Genomic DNA, 14,550 nt, shown 5'->3' on the forward strand with positions numbered 1-14,550 from the left:
CTCTCTCTGCCTCTCTGTCTCTCTCTGCCTCTATCTCCCCCACCTCTCTCTCTCGCCCCCTCTCTATCCCTCTCTCTATCTCTCTGTCTCTCTCTCTCCCCCCATCTCTCTCTCTGTCTCTCTCTCTGTCTCCAGTCTGACCCCCAGTCTGTCCTGACGCAAGGTGTGGACACCAAGCAGGTGTTCTACGTTCTGAACCCAGATGCCAATCTAGGAGGCACAGAGGAGAGATTTAAACAATGGTTTAGCAGGTGAGACCTTATTATTTTATTTCCGTGTCATGCAGACAAAGTTCCAAACCCTCATGGGTTTATAAGACACCAATGTACTGTTGCTGTGTTCCATTATTGCATTACACATTACATTTCATTATCTAAATACAGATTACAGCTCAGTCTTAAACAAAATTCTGTCTTCCATAACCATACTAAACCTTACTAAAACCCATAACTATTAATATACAAACAGGCTATACAAATCATGGACCGAAAACCAATGCGATGGCATCACATAAGCACAATCTGTTCACGTTTGAAAATGGATTTTCTGTAATAATAGACTATTTTTTTTATATGTTTGCACAATCATGTCTCATCTTTATTTTCTGGACTGGTGGTTAGATGTTGGAGCTCTAGCAGAGCAAACACACAAGCTTCCAATAATGGTGACTGTACTGTTCCCAAGTGCAAGAGTTTGTTTGGACAGTCTGCCAAACTTATGGAACTCTCTGCCTACTGGCTTAAAACTGGAGTCCAATGCCAACATCTTCAACAGAGGACTCAAAGTATGGCTGAAAACAAAGCAGCAGTGCTCACATATGTAGACACAAACTGGTTTTGTTGTTTTAATCATGGACTCTTGTTCTGGTAACTATTTGTTGTGATTTAAATTCTGTATTATACTGTTCATTTTATTCCATCTTTTAGAAAAGCCTCAATGGACTGGTGTTAAACTAGCACTCGTGCTATAAACACGCAAACAACACATCTGGTCTGTCCACTGACTGGTCCAATGTCGCTGAAGTTTTCATTCATTCTTCTCTCCCGAGCTTGATAAATAATATCTGCTACCAAAAACATTCCCTTCCTGAAGCACAACTCAAGGTGTTTATATTCATCCAGCTCAAGAAAATCGACATAAATGGAGGACAATTTACTAAAAAAGTACTTCCCTTACGTCCTTGTGGACAGGACAAAATTGTGCCTACAGTAACTCTCATACCAAACAAAGTCGGTCTGTTTGGGTTCACTAGGGTTAGTGAAAATGTCCCTGACCGTATCTGTGCACATAGGGATCTTTTTGTCTTTTGTTTAACTAAACATAAGATTCCTCACTGTAACTATTCTTCATGAGACCTTAAGTTTGTAATTTTTGTTCATACCATACATCAACAGACTATTTATATTTTATACATGAGAAACATGTATAACATAAACCGAAAGGAGCGTAATTAATGTTCCCCCTAAGCTGCGCGCGGGCGCACATGGCAAAACGCTCCCGCGCACATCTGAAATCTGTTGCGCACAGAAACGTTTGTGTAAAATATGCATGTAGTTAAATTGACTGGCGCGTTGCACCGAATACTACGGTAACCTGTTGCGTGTGACGTTACCAAGAGAAGCCTCGCTTTCAGTGCTTTGTGGGCGTCGCTACTGCGCTCTCTCACACAGACGCACACAACAGAGCAGGAAGCACAGATCCGACCAGCATCGCTGGCTTCCTCACAATGCAAACGCGAAAATGTACATTACAGATTAACTGCAGAGAAAATTCCCAATTTATCGCCCCGGGCGAGTTTAATTGGAAGCGGAGTGCAACGAGTGCAAAGCTTGACCATATGTTTCTGTGTCTAATAAAGGTGCACTGCTGGCGATCTCAAAGCTCACATGGACACAGAAAAACATTACAAACAAAGCAGTGCGAGGCGAGAGTTTGATGGCAAAGTTGACCGAATTGATTGAAGAATGCAGCTATACAGAGAGAGAAAGAAAATAATTGAAAACTATTTTGATGCCTCAAAATGATGTTTTGGTTTGATAAGATGCTTATGATACAATCATTCTAAGGATTATGTGTGTAATAAATTAGTACACTAATTGCAACAAATCTGAAACTGCATAGTGCACTTTTAAATTAGTATCTTTGTAACTGAGGGGTACAATTCCCTGACTGTATTGTTAGATATGATACTTACTACCACTACCTCTTGTACTTTAGACTCTGGCCACCCAGTACTAGGTATAAATAATTATGATAAACACTCCCACCTGATGAAACGGATCCAACACAAATGTACCAAGTCGAAAGTCTGCGTTTAATAATAATACATAGCAAAAGGTATGTACAACGATCACTTAATTACATTTATGATTTGAAATAGTATGCACTTTTATGGCAAATGAGTATTCGTAGGTAGATCAATATCGAATGTCCAATCTCTGATTGCGCAGGAAGCAAATATACAACCTGGAATATTTAGGGAACAATAGCAATGATACTTGAATGATTATATAGCTGGATACACTAGGGGAAGGTTCCGACTGCTTGTAGGACAGCTGGAGGGGGGGGGTTAGAGTCTGGCTGTATCCCGTCTGGCCGAGGGTATCCTGGGAGAGCCCACAGTCGTGCGACCCGGTGCCCAGCGATCCTCGATCCACAGATGAAAGCAGTTGGACTCTCTGTGGCCGGCGTCCTCCGGTCCACGATGGAGAGACGTGAGGCGACCTCGTCGTGTAGAGCGTCTTCTCACCTGTCGTCCTCTCCGGGGGGGGTATTTCCAACACACCGCAGTGTTGGCCTTTATCCATAGAATAATCAAAGTACTCAAAGCATAATCCAAGCCGTGGAAGGCTAGCCGTCGTCGGTAGAATAATCCAATATACAGGTCCACTCGCTCTTTGGCCTGGAGCTCCTCGGGTGCAGCTTCACGTGGGGTCAACCACCCTGGATAAGCGTCCAGCTGATGCCCGAAACGATGGGGGTGCTGATTACTATAGAACTCTTACCGCACGAGGCACTACATATGAATAGACTATTATTAGCTTAATAGAATACGTCCAACTCGACGATATAGTGCCAAATATGACTATTCAAATATTAATATACACGATGTCTCAATGCCGATACTGGGCCGAATTGGCCTTACTGCCCACACGTGGTTCGCGGGGAGGCTTTTGCGTCTGTCACTCTGTTGGAGGGTAAGGAACTGGACTAAAAGAAAGTTCTACTTTAATAGCGCAGTATATATACGCACTATGAACAAATAGTACCATTAGTGGTGCGGTAGACATATTCCTACGCGGAACTAGGACTTGTCCATACATGTTGAGCGGTACGATTGAACCTGGTCTGAGGGGTATGGCGACCTGGCACCAAGGTCTCGTCCAATGGTAGAATGGAGACTATTATGGGATGTTCAGTAGACTAGAAGGGATATTCAATGCATATTGTACAAGGAATATACAAGGGATATCAGGGGATATACAAATACAATTAAATATATATATATAATAAATATATATATTCGGTTTAATCTGATCCTTCAGAACAGCCGCCCCCTAATTGGTCCCAACCCAATTAGTTAAGCAGAGACAGATTAACCGCACTGTCTACCACTCAAGGGTTCGCTGTAAGGGTCAGTCAACTCACAAAGTCATAGGGTCATGGTCATCATCGATTGTGTCTGGGAGTCGGGGCAGTTCTATGAGCCTCGCCACAGGACGGGTGTAAATGCGCCCCTGGACGAGTACTTCAGCTGCTCGGACCTTGCCATCGGCACCGGTGATCACTTTGCTTACGCGGCCAGCCGGCCACATAGCTCTGGGTAGTGACTGGTCAATAATCATGACGACTGTTCCTTCCGTCAAATTGTCTCTCTTTTACCCACTTCTGGCGGGTCTGTAGAGACGGTAGGTAGTGCAGTAGGAAACTGCTCCAAAACTTGTCGGCTAATACTTGGCTGTACCTCCACATTCGTCGGCCGTTCGCTTCTTCAGGCCGGTACATTGTCTGGGGTAACGCGGGATCTAGCCGCCCCATCAGGAGGGTGTTGGGGGTGACTGGGTCGACATCTGCTACATCACTGGAGACGTAACCGAGGGGCTTTGAGTTCAATACTCCCTCAATCTCCGTGAGGACTGTCATTAGGACTTCTTCCGCCACAGTCTGGGCCCCAAGTACTGCGTACAGGGCTGTCTTTATAGAACGTACTTCTCGTTCCCAAGTTCCACCGAAGTGGGGTGCGTTTGGGGGGTTGAATTGGAAGTCAATCTGGGCTGGAGCGAGGTGGGTCTTAAGTTCTGGGCCCATAGCTTGGAAACTCTCCCTCAGCTCTCTTTCTCCGCCTTTGAAGTTTGTCCCGTGATCGGACAATAATGTAGACTGTTTTCCTTTCCGTGATGTGAATCTTCGGAAGGCCATAAGGAATGAGTCTGCGCTCATGGTCGGAAGGAGCTCGATATGTATCGCTCTGGTGGTCATGCATTTGAATACAATACCCCACCGCTTCTCGGTGCCTCTTCCTTTCTTTATGTGCAGCGGGCCAAAACAGTCCATGCCTGTTGAGTGGAATGGCTTGTCGCCGAGTCGGAGGCGACATGGAGGTAGGTCAGCCATCCGTGGTATGCTGGGCTGCGCGCGCCACTTTCGGCAGTCTAGACAGGTTCGCTGGAAGCGTCGCACCGCCTCTCTTCCTTGAAGTATCCAGTAACGACGTCTGATTTCCGCGAAGACTCTCTCTGCTCCTGCGTGGTGTACATCCTCGTCGTATTTCTTTATAATCAGCTCTGTGACCTTGTGTCGGCTGTTCAATACGATCGGGTACTTAATGTCATCCGGTAAATTGGGGGCTCTCCGCAGGCGACCACCCACTCTGATGAGGGTATGTGTGTCACTCTCGGGGGCCAGATGAATCAATCTGCTGTCTGATGGGACGGGCTTTCCTCCCTGTAGACAGTCTAGTTCATCGGGGAACGAGTCTCTCTGGGCTCGTTGCAGTAGAAGCAGTTCTGCTTCCTCGTAGTCAGCTGCTGACATATCAGCGGGGGACTTAATCTCTGGGTGGTGCCGCAGGAATGTCCGTTGCTGCGCACTCTCTATGGTAATGCAATCGTCTATGTTGGGGTCTGCGGAGACAACAGTGCTCAATCCACAGAACATGGGTTTCTTATTCTCAGCCTCCTCGTCACTTGCTTCCCTCGGGGTGGGCGTGGGCCAATCTCCTTCCGGGAGCTTGAAGAATGCTGGTCCGTCACTGTAGATGTTATGACGGGTTAAGTCATCTAGGGACATTCCCCGGGTGATGACGTCAGCTGGGTTGTGTTTTGTATCAACATAGCGCCAGTTTGCTTCTCCGGTTAACTCTTGAATCTCAGTGACTCTGACTCCCACGAAGACTTTGTATTTGCATGAATCCGATTTGATCCAGGCGAGTACTGTCGTGGAATCTGACCACAGGATTGTTCTATGCACCGGAATGGTGAGCTCACGTTGGATGAGCGTGGCTAGATGCGCTCCTGCGAGGGCTGCGCAGAGCTCTAGACGTGGGATAGACTGTTGCTTGCGTGGGGCTATTCTCGAGCGGGCGAGGATGAATGCTGTGTAGATCTCTCCCCCCTCTTCTTGGGCCCGCAAGTAGGCTACTGATCCGTAGGCGACCTCGGAGGCGTCACTGAAGACGTGTAAATCCATTTTACATGTCTCTGGCCTCACCGTGGGTGGGAAGTAGCTTCGGCGTATATTAACGCCTGGGAGTGAGTGGAGTTCCATCTCCCACTCTCTCCAGGTGGATGCAAGGTGTGCGGGAATGGGGTCGTCCCAGCCCTGGTCCTTGTCCCACAATGCTCGTACAATCATCTTTGCCCTGGTGGTGTACGGTAGTATACATCCTAACGGGTCATATTGTCGGGCGAGTGTTCTGTACACACTCCGTCTGGTGGTCGGTATTGCCGTCGACCTTCCCTGCTCCGTGGTCAGGGGTTTGTGTCTATAGTGGAGCGAATCTGTTTTGAAGCGCCACACTAGTCCTAGTGTCATCTCTTGGGCTTCTCCTGGGATTGTGGCCATCCAGGTCTCGCTGCTCGCTGCCTTGTCCTCGGAGGAGAGGCTGCGCAGTACGTGCGGATCGCTGCTGGCCCACTGCCTGAGATCAAAGCCGCCTTTGATCAGAGAGGCGCGGAGTTTATGTAGGAGAGCCTCGGCTTCTTCCTGGGTCGAAACGCTTTGTAGACAGTTATCTACGTAGGAGTTGTTCTTCACACTGTGTCGGACCTCTTCGTCCTCTGCGACATGTCTCTGTAGTGCAAATGTAGCACAGCATGGGCTGCATGTAGTTCCGAAAGGGAGGACTTCCCATTGGTAGATGGCTGGGTGCTCATCTCCTGGCCTCTCTCTCCATAGGAACCGCAACAGGGGCTTGTCCTCCTCTACTAATCTCACCTGCAGGAACATCCCTTTGATATCCCCGCTGATAGCCACCTTGTCCTGGCGGAAGCGGAGTAGTACGCCTAGTAGGGAGGGGCCGAGTGTAGGACCGGGCAATAGCTCTTTATTCAGATTTTGGGATCCGATCTGGTAGCTGCAGTTAAACACGATGCGGTCTTTGCCGTTGTGATGAACCTTGTGGTGGGGCACGTACCACGATTCAGTCGTCTGGTCGGCCTCTTTAATGTCAATCTTTGTGACGTGTCCCGCTGTGATGAGCTTCTCAATCTCAGCACGGTATACACTTTCTTGGGCGGGGTCCTTGGCTAAGCGCCGCTCTGTGTTTAGTAGGTACCGCTCTGTGGCGTCTTTCTTTGCGTGAAAGGTAGGCATCCCTTCCCGCCGCAGGAGTGGCGTGGCGTATCTCAACACGCCGCTGACTGGGACTCTCTTTGTTCCCGTCTCGAGGAGGTTAATGGCGTAGATGTCGTCTTTAGAGCGAATGTCTTTCTTTTCGTTCTTAAAGGGCATTTGTTCTAAGGTCCATAGCCTCTCTACATGCTGCAGGAGTGCGGTGTCTCCCTCTGTGACTCGGGAGTGGAGACAGCTAGTGGCTGTGGTTCGGTTGAGAGATTTGGCGAGTGGGCCTTGGAGAGTCCATCCTAGGCGGGTCTCGACTGCTGCAGGACAGCCTCTGGGTCCGGTATGAACCCGGTCTATCGGGACAATGAGGTCTGCATGGTCGGAGCCTATCAACAGTGTCGGGGTAGCACCGTCTATGAGTGGGATCGGTAGCTTGCGTAGATGTACATATTTCTCCATCAGCTTGGCTACGGGGTATGTGTACCGCGAGAGTCCTATTTCTTGGCTGGTGAAAGCGTCTGTAATCCTGTACCGTCGCTCGGGCTGGCCGCTTGCTGCGATAGAGAATGAGACATTCTCGCCCTTTATCGTTTTCAAATCTCTTCTTATTGTCCGAATTGTCATTTGGTTTTCGCTCCCCCGCAGCCCTAGCTGGGCCGCAGCGGACGCGAGCAGAAGGGTCTTCTCTGACCCGTCATCAAGGACGGCGTAAGTGTCCATGACTTTATTCTGGTAGCTCAATGTCACACGGACTACCTTTAAGAGCACTCTGGCTCCGCTGCTGCTGGCGGGGTCGATGTACATGACGCTTGCTTTGCTGCTTGATGGTGCGGGTGGAGGCCGCCGTCTGTTACTGTCGTGGAGTATGTCCAGATGGGCTCCATCGCACCGACTGCACTTTTTCTTTAAGCGGCATTCGGCTGCCATGTGTGATCGCGCACAGCGAAAACAGCGTCTGTTGGACTTTATCCATTGACTCGCTTCCTCCGCATTCATCTTGGGGAATGAGTCACATTGTGACAGCCAGTGTTCTTTCTCACAGTAGGGGCACACTATCTTCCACTTCTCCTTTCTTGAGGGGGTACTGTGGCTCCTACTGCTTGGCACTGACTCCGATTGGTGCATGACAGTCACCGATCTTCTTCCATCATTTAGTCTCCTGGTTCCTTCTCTGGAGCCAGGGGTGCTCCGTCCGAATGTATCTAGCCGTAAGCTGCTGACTTCTCTCGCCAGGAAGTCGGCTAGATCGAGGAGGTTCGGTTCGGGGCCATTAGGGTCTCGGTGGTCTCTCTGCCGCCTAAAGCGCTCCTGTCGGGCGGGCGGTAGCTTCTCCAAGATCCTCTCTACATTTGAGTTGGCGTATAGTTCATGCCTACCCTTTTCCCTCTGCGCTCCCAGCATCCCTACCAGGGACTGCACTCTGATGGACAGGTCGTCCAGTGCTCGATTGTCTGTTGCTCGGGGTAGGCGGTCGATGTGCCTGATCTCCTGGATCACGTAATCCCATATACGTCCATATCTCTGGTCCAACGCTACCAGCGCTGCGGTGTATGGGGTCGTGGAAGTGGCGTAGGCGAGCGCTATGTTGTGCGCGCGGGGTACCTTTAAATGCTTCAGTAGTATCGCGTATTTATGGCGTTCATCAATGACATCCACCAACATTGTCTCCAGACACATGCGGAGCTCCGTATACTGGGCCCGGTTCTCCTGGGTGAAGTCTGGTACCATAGGTGTGCCAATGTATGACGCGGATTGTTGATACATCGGCGAGCGTTGGGGGAGAGGCCTCCTAGGCGAGTCTCCTCCTGCTCCTTGGCGTGGGCTGGTACCGGCTGTGTACCATGGCCCGCTGGTCCAGGTGCTGTTCCTCGGTGCGGGTCGTGCGTCGTGCTCACCCGTGAATAGCGTCGGGGGTCTGTAGCGCAGCTCCGCGGGGGTATAGCCTGGGCTGTACTGGACCTCCTGGTCCGGTAGAGTACTGTGCTGTCGTCGGGCGTGGTTCTCCTCCTCTTCCTCTTCGTCTTCCGTTAGGTCATCCAGGGCTTGTAGTCTCTGATTTAGCCTCTCCGCAGTGTATGCTGCTCCTTCCCGGTGGCTGGGTCTCGCTTGGACCGGTTGGGGAAGGGGGTCTGCGGGGGGTATAAACCTCGTCTGTTGGTCAAGTTCAGGGTCGCTTACTCGGCTAGGGGATGCCGCCCTGGAGTGATGTCTAGACGAGTTCCTGGAGCCTCTGGTGGAGGGAGGGGGTGTTGTCCTTCTGATCAGCTGTTCTATTAGTTGCGCTTGTGCTCTGTCGCGCTCGGCTTCACGCTTGGTGAGATCCGATTCTCTCTGGGCACCGGTGGCGGCGCGCTGGGCGTCGGCCCGGTCTCTTGCCATATTCTCTTCCATCTGAATGCGTCTTATTTCCAGGCGTATGTGCTCTTCTTCGCTCCGTTGCTGTATCTGCAATCGATCGCGTTCACCCTGGAGTCTATCGCGTTCAGTAGAGGCTTTCAGGCTGACGAGGAATGCCTGCTGTAGTGTCCTCTCTGCCTCGCTGGGAGAAGACTGTTGTATAGGGGAGCCGTCCCTTGGGGTACTCCGTGCGGAGTCTTGGAGCTCTATCTCCACGGTGCTCTCCTCATCTTCTTCCGTGCCGAGTTCTCTCTCGGTAGTGTTGTCTTCCTCCCGGGACTCGTCTGGGACTACTTCTTCGGTATTGGCGGGGTGTAAAGTCATGTCTGGTTCCCCCTGGTCCCCACCGTGAGCTGGGTCAGTTACGTTAGAACCCATAGGGGCCTCTATGGTCGGGGTAGCCTGGTCGTTAGGGTTAGACATAATTTTACTTTCTAGTTTTACCGCGTTTACTGTTGGTAGAAGACTAGGTTGTTGACTGACAGCGTAAGCCTCTAGGTACTGAGGGAGCTGTCGTTTGCGCCGCGGGCGTTGTTGGTTAGGAGGATCGTTTCGTGGAGTGTTCATCATAGGCCATTTTAATATTAATAACACTATATTAATATTACACTGATTACCCTCCGGCTCGAAGGACCAATTGTAACTGAGGGGTACAATTCCCTGACTGTATTGTTAGATATGATACTTACTACCACTACCTCTTGTACTTTAGACTCTGGCCACCCAGTACTAGGTATAAATAATTATGATAAACACTCCCACCTGATGAAACGGATCCAACACAAATGTACCAAGTCGAAAGTCTGCGTTTAATAATAATACATAGCAAAAGGTATGTACAACGATCACTTAATTACATTTATGATTTGAAATAGTATGCACTTTTATGGCAAATGAGTATTCGTAGGTAGATCAATATCGAATGTCCAATCTCTGATTGCGCAGGAAGCAAATATACAACCTGGAATATTTAGGGAACAATAGCAATGATACTTGAATGATTATATAGCTGGATACACTAGGGGAAGGTTCCGACTGCTTGTAGGACAGCTGGAGGGGGGGGGTTAGAGTCTGGCTGTATCCCGTCTGGCCGAGGGTATCCTGGGAGAGCCCACAGTCGTGCGACCCGGTGCCCAGCGATCCTCGATCCACAGATGAAAGCAGTTGGACTCTCTGTGGCCGGCGTCCTCCGGTCCACGATGGAGAGACGTGAGGCGACCTCGTCGTGTAGAGCGTCTTCTCACCTGTCGTCCTCTCCGGGGGGGGTATTTCCAACACACCGCAGTGTTGGCCTTTATCCATAGAATAATCAAAGTCCTCAAAGCATAATCCAAGCCGTGGAAGGCTAGCCGTCGTCGGTAGAATAATCCAATATACAGGTCCACTCGCTCTTTGGCCTGGAGCTCCTCGGGTGCAGCTTCACGTGGGGTCAACCACCCTGGATAAGCGTCCAGCTGATGCCCGAAACGATGGGGGTGCTGATTACTATAGAACTCTTACCGCACGAGGCACTACATATGAATAGACTATTATTAGCTTAATAGAATACGTCCAACTCGACGATATAGTGCCAAATATGACTATTCAAATATTAATATACACGATGTCTCAATGCCGATACTGGGCCGAATTGGCCTTACTGCCCACACGTGGTTCGCGGGGAGGCTTTTGCGTCTGTCACTCTGTTGGAGGGTAAGGAACTGGACTAAAAGAAAGTTCTACTTTAATAGCGCAGTATATATACGCACTATGAACAAATAGTACCATTAGTGGTGCGGTAGACATATTCCTACGCGGAACTAGGACTTGTCCATACATGTTGAGCGGTACGATTGAACCTGGTCTGAGGGGTATGGCGACCTGGCACCAAGGTCTCGTCCAATGGTAGAATGGAGACTATTATGGGATGTTCAGTAGACTAGAAGGGATATTCAATGCATATTGTACAAGGAATATACAAGGGATATCAGGGGATATACAAATACAATTAAATATATATATATAATAAATATATATATTCGGTTTAATCTGATCCTTCAGAACAATCTTTGTGAGATTACTGTTTTATAATATACATTACATTGAAAAGATACAAAGATATATTTTTTAAAGCTGGATTTTCTAATACAGAAGGGGTATTATTTAGAACATTACTTCATATTTTTCTTATTTATTTTGTCCAGTAAGACTTGAAAATATATATTATTTTGTCATAGGTTGATTTTGTTATTTTCTTGAGATTTGTCAGATTACTTTAGGCATAATACAGCATGTTGAGTAACTTTGGTTATAGAGAGATATTATTTTGTATTATAAAATTATATAAACAATAATTGTATATCAATACAGAGGAGGCATACTTTAAATATATTATAATGATAAGGCATCTTTGAGTAAACTGAGTATCATTAAGTATATTGAGGCTGAAGGCAGAGTGTCCTCTTTAAAAAAAAATGACAATATGGTCACCCTTGAAGTCGCATTATAATTCACTTAATAAAATAATGACGAGTCAGCCTCCTAAAAAGACAAAAGTTAGTGACACGACTCACACCAAAGTAAGGACTTTGCTCTGCATCGTCAATTAGTGGTCAAATAAATATTTGATTAAGGAATATAATATGCCTTTTTGTATTTCTCTGTGTATCAGCAAAATGTATATATTTTTATGTTAGACATTGAGGGAAATTAAGATTCTCAGATTTTTCACAAACTGCCGCTTATCAACTAACCGGTTAATTGGCAGGTGACGTATGTTGCTCAGTAGTTGCTGATGTCTGCTCAGGAGGTTTGAGTGTTTGCTCAGACCGAAAATAAATTAGAGGGAACATTGAACGTAATCCTGGTCAGAACAACAGGGCCGACTACAATATATTTGCATTTGTTAGCCATGCTAGAAATCTAAACAATCAAACCAAAGCTAGATATGTAAAAGTTGAAAGGCTTACAGCCGTTTTCGTTTGAAACTACTTTTAGTCAGGGCAGTGCCATGGTTTCTCCATAGAGCCCTGTTGTACTTCTTTTGGCGCAGCAGCTCGCGGAGGTCCAGGGTAACTTATGCCTCTTTTCCATTGCATAGTACCTACTCTACTCGCTTTTGGTACCTGGTACTTCGTTAGTTTTCCACTGCAGGTAGTACTCCGTTTGTCTCCGTGTGGGGAGGCGGGGCTGCTGGCGTACAGCATGAGAGCTCTGTGAGCATAGCTAGCTATGTCCGTGAGGGCTTGGAGCAAGCCAGAGTAAACACAAGTGGAGATTTGGAGGAATAAAAAAATTGATTTTTTTTTTTTTTAATTGCTCCTTTTATTGACAGATTAATGGTTTTCTGCTGTCGGAATGGAACGGAGCATATAACATGAAAGGTGCCTGATGAAACGTCGGTCACCAGACCCCAATGAAAAGCACCCCAGTCTACAGCTAGGAAGTGCAAGCGCACAGGTGTACTTTCCAAAGAGCTCAGCTGAACTACCACAACAGATTCCCCAGGACCACAGACAGACAAGGAGAGAATGTTTAGCAAAAACAAGCAATACTTTATTACATAATGGTATTTAAGAAAAACAGGCAATACTTTAATACATAAGATACAAATTCATAAACCTACCTAAACACTATTAGACTAGATTAAAATACCCACGCCTCTTAAGCCTAGGGTAGTTAAAAGGAGGAAGCGCTCAATGCCCCGTAAACCCACCCCCAGACTGTTACTCCCACCCACGCCACCTATCCCCGCCCCTGAGCCACTACACACGTGAAGGAAAAAGGGTCTGCCCTGCACACGGGTCTATGACTATCAAACGTTAATTTAGAATCACACTACACCACATGGTTCACTGTAAACAGCCTGAAATAGGTATCGATATCACACCATCCCTCGGGGAGCCACGGCAAATGATTAGGGAGAATATAGGTAGATAAATACACACTAAGTGTTCACACAGTAAATTAAGGGGGTTTGGATAGGATAGTGGGTGCTGTTTACCGCTAGGGGTTGTGACCAGGCCTAGAATACTCCTCTTATATCCTAACCTAGGTTTGGGGCAGTGGAAGCGCTGAGTTACAAACAATACAAAAAGGTTAATGATAACCGGGGCCCGAAGGTGAGGGCTAAAAACTGTTCTGTCTGTACTGGGGTGTTTTAGGCACTCCAAGCACCAGGCGTGCAATAATGTCCTCCCGCCTGCAATGAAAGGCACAGTCAGTAAGAGCAAGGTCCCCCCGTTCACGGGTTCGTCACAATGCACAATGGATTAGATATCCTCCATATGATTTAGAAAAGAGAGAAAGGTAGTTCACAGAGGATGGAGAATCCACAATACTAGGTTCAAGTCTTCGACAGTTTTACTGGCTTTACTGCATGCCGTTCCGATAATCTTCAGCTTCACGCTACTAATAATATTCCTAATTCCAATGCAGTCACTGTTCGTCTATGTCTTCATTTACCACTCGGGAAACAGTTCGCTTGTCGGGCACGTATTCTACTGTCTTGCGTTCTTTACTCACGGCGCCCGGTGTGGCGATAATGTCTCTCCGGTCTGAAGCTCCACCCGTTTCCACTGCAGGGGGGAAACACCGCAGTCGCCGATATGAACTGGTTCCACTGGAGGAAAAGTACAAACACAAAAGAGTCTCGTGTCCTCGTACTCCTCCTCTGTTACCGTCCTCTCGACTCCCGTTTTCGTTCAAGGAAGCAGCAATAGCGCCGTGTGTACCAGCAATATCACCAGTCAGCGTCCTCGGGTTTCTCTTTCCTCCTCTGCTCCGGGTCTCGTCCTTCTGTGTCTCGCCCCCAGCTGACAATACTCGCCTCCCTTTTGAGCGAGTTCGCGGGGTTCCAGGGCACCGCCCCTATGCACCAGCCAGCCAATCAGCTTACTCCAACGGCACAGCCTGTAACGCAAGAGAGGGAACTCCCATGGGTAGATCCCACCGCTCCATGAATACACACAGACACACACATACGCCCACCCGCGACACGTCCACAAAGATTTTGCTAACATTAAGCTGTTAAACAAAAATACGGTAGCTAAATATTTAATCAGCAACGCATGAACAATCAGTTTGTTACAAATAACATACTTGTAACTAGGGGTGTAACGATGCATCGATTAATCGAAATGCATCGATTCTAATGTGTTCGATTCGATGCATCGATTTGAATGTTAGAATCGATTATAATAAAAATAAAATAATTGTTTTTATTGACCTGCAAATCAGTTCCCCCAGCCACATTTGTGTATTCAAATTTTTTTTGGGGAATTAACTGATAGAAAATGAATCTAATCGGATCGTGGTCAAATGAAGAGATTTCATGATGCATTGAATCGTTGCCTGAAGAATTGTAATAGAATCGAATCGTTGCGAGGTTGA

General features: G+C 47.7%; 1 protein-coding gene across 1 annotated transcript in view; it reads left to right on the forward strand.

Annotated features, from left to right (window-relative positions):
- espl1 (extra spindle pole bodies like 1, separase) overlaps positions 1-14,550 on the forward strand; it is a 77,953-nt gene that overhangs the window by 55,433 nt on the left and 7,970 nt on the right. Inside the window, exon 29 of the mRNA XM_084317574.1 lies at positions 136-251. Within this exon, the coding sequence (XP_084173700.1) occupies positions 136-251 (116 nt within the window). The remainder of the gene's footprint in view (positions 1-135; positions 252-14,550) is intronic.

Source organism: Notolepis coatsorum (genome assembly GCF_963971535.1).
Source record: "Notolepis coatsorum genome assembly, chromosome: 6".
Taxonomy (NCBI): domain Eukaryota; kingdom Metazoa; phylum Chordata; class Actinopteri; order Aulopiformes; family Paralepididae; genus Notolepis; species Notolepis coatsorum.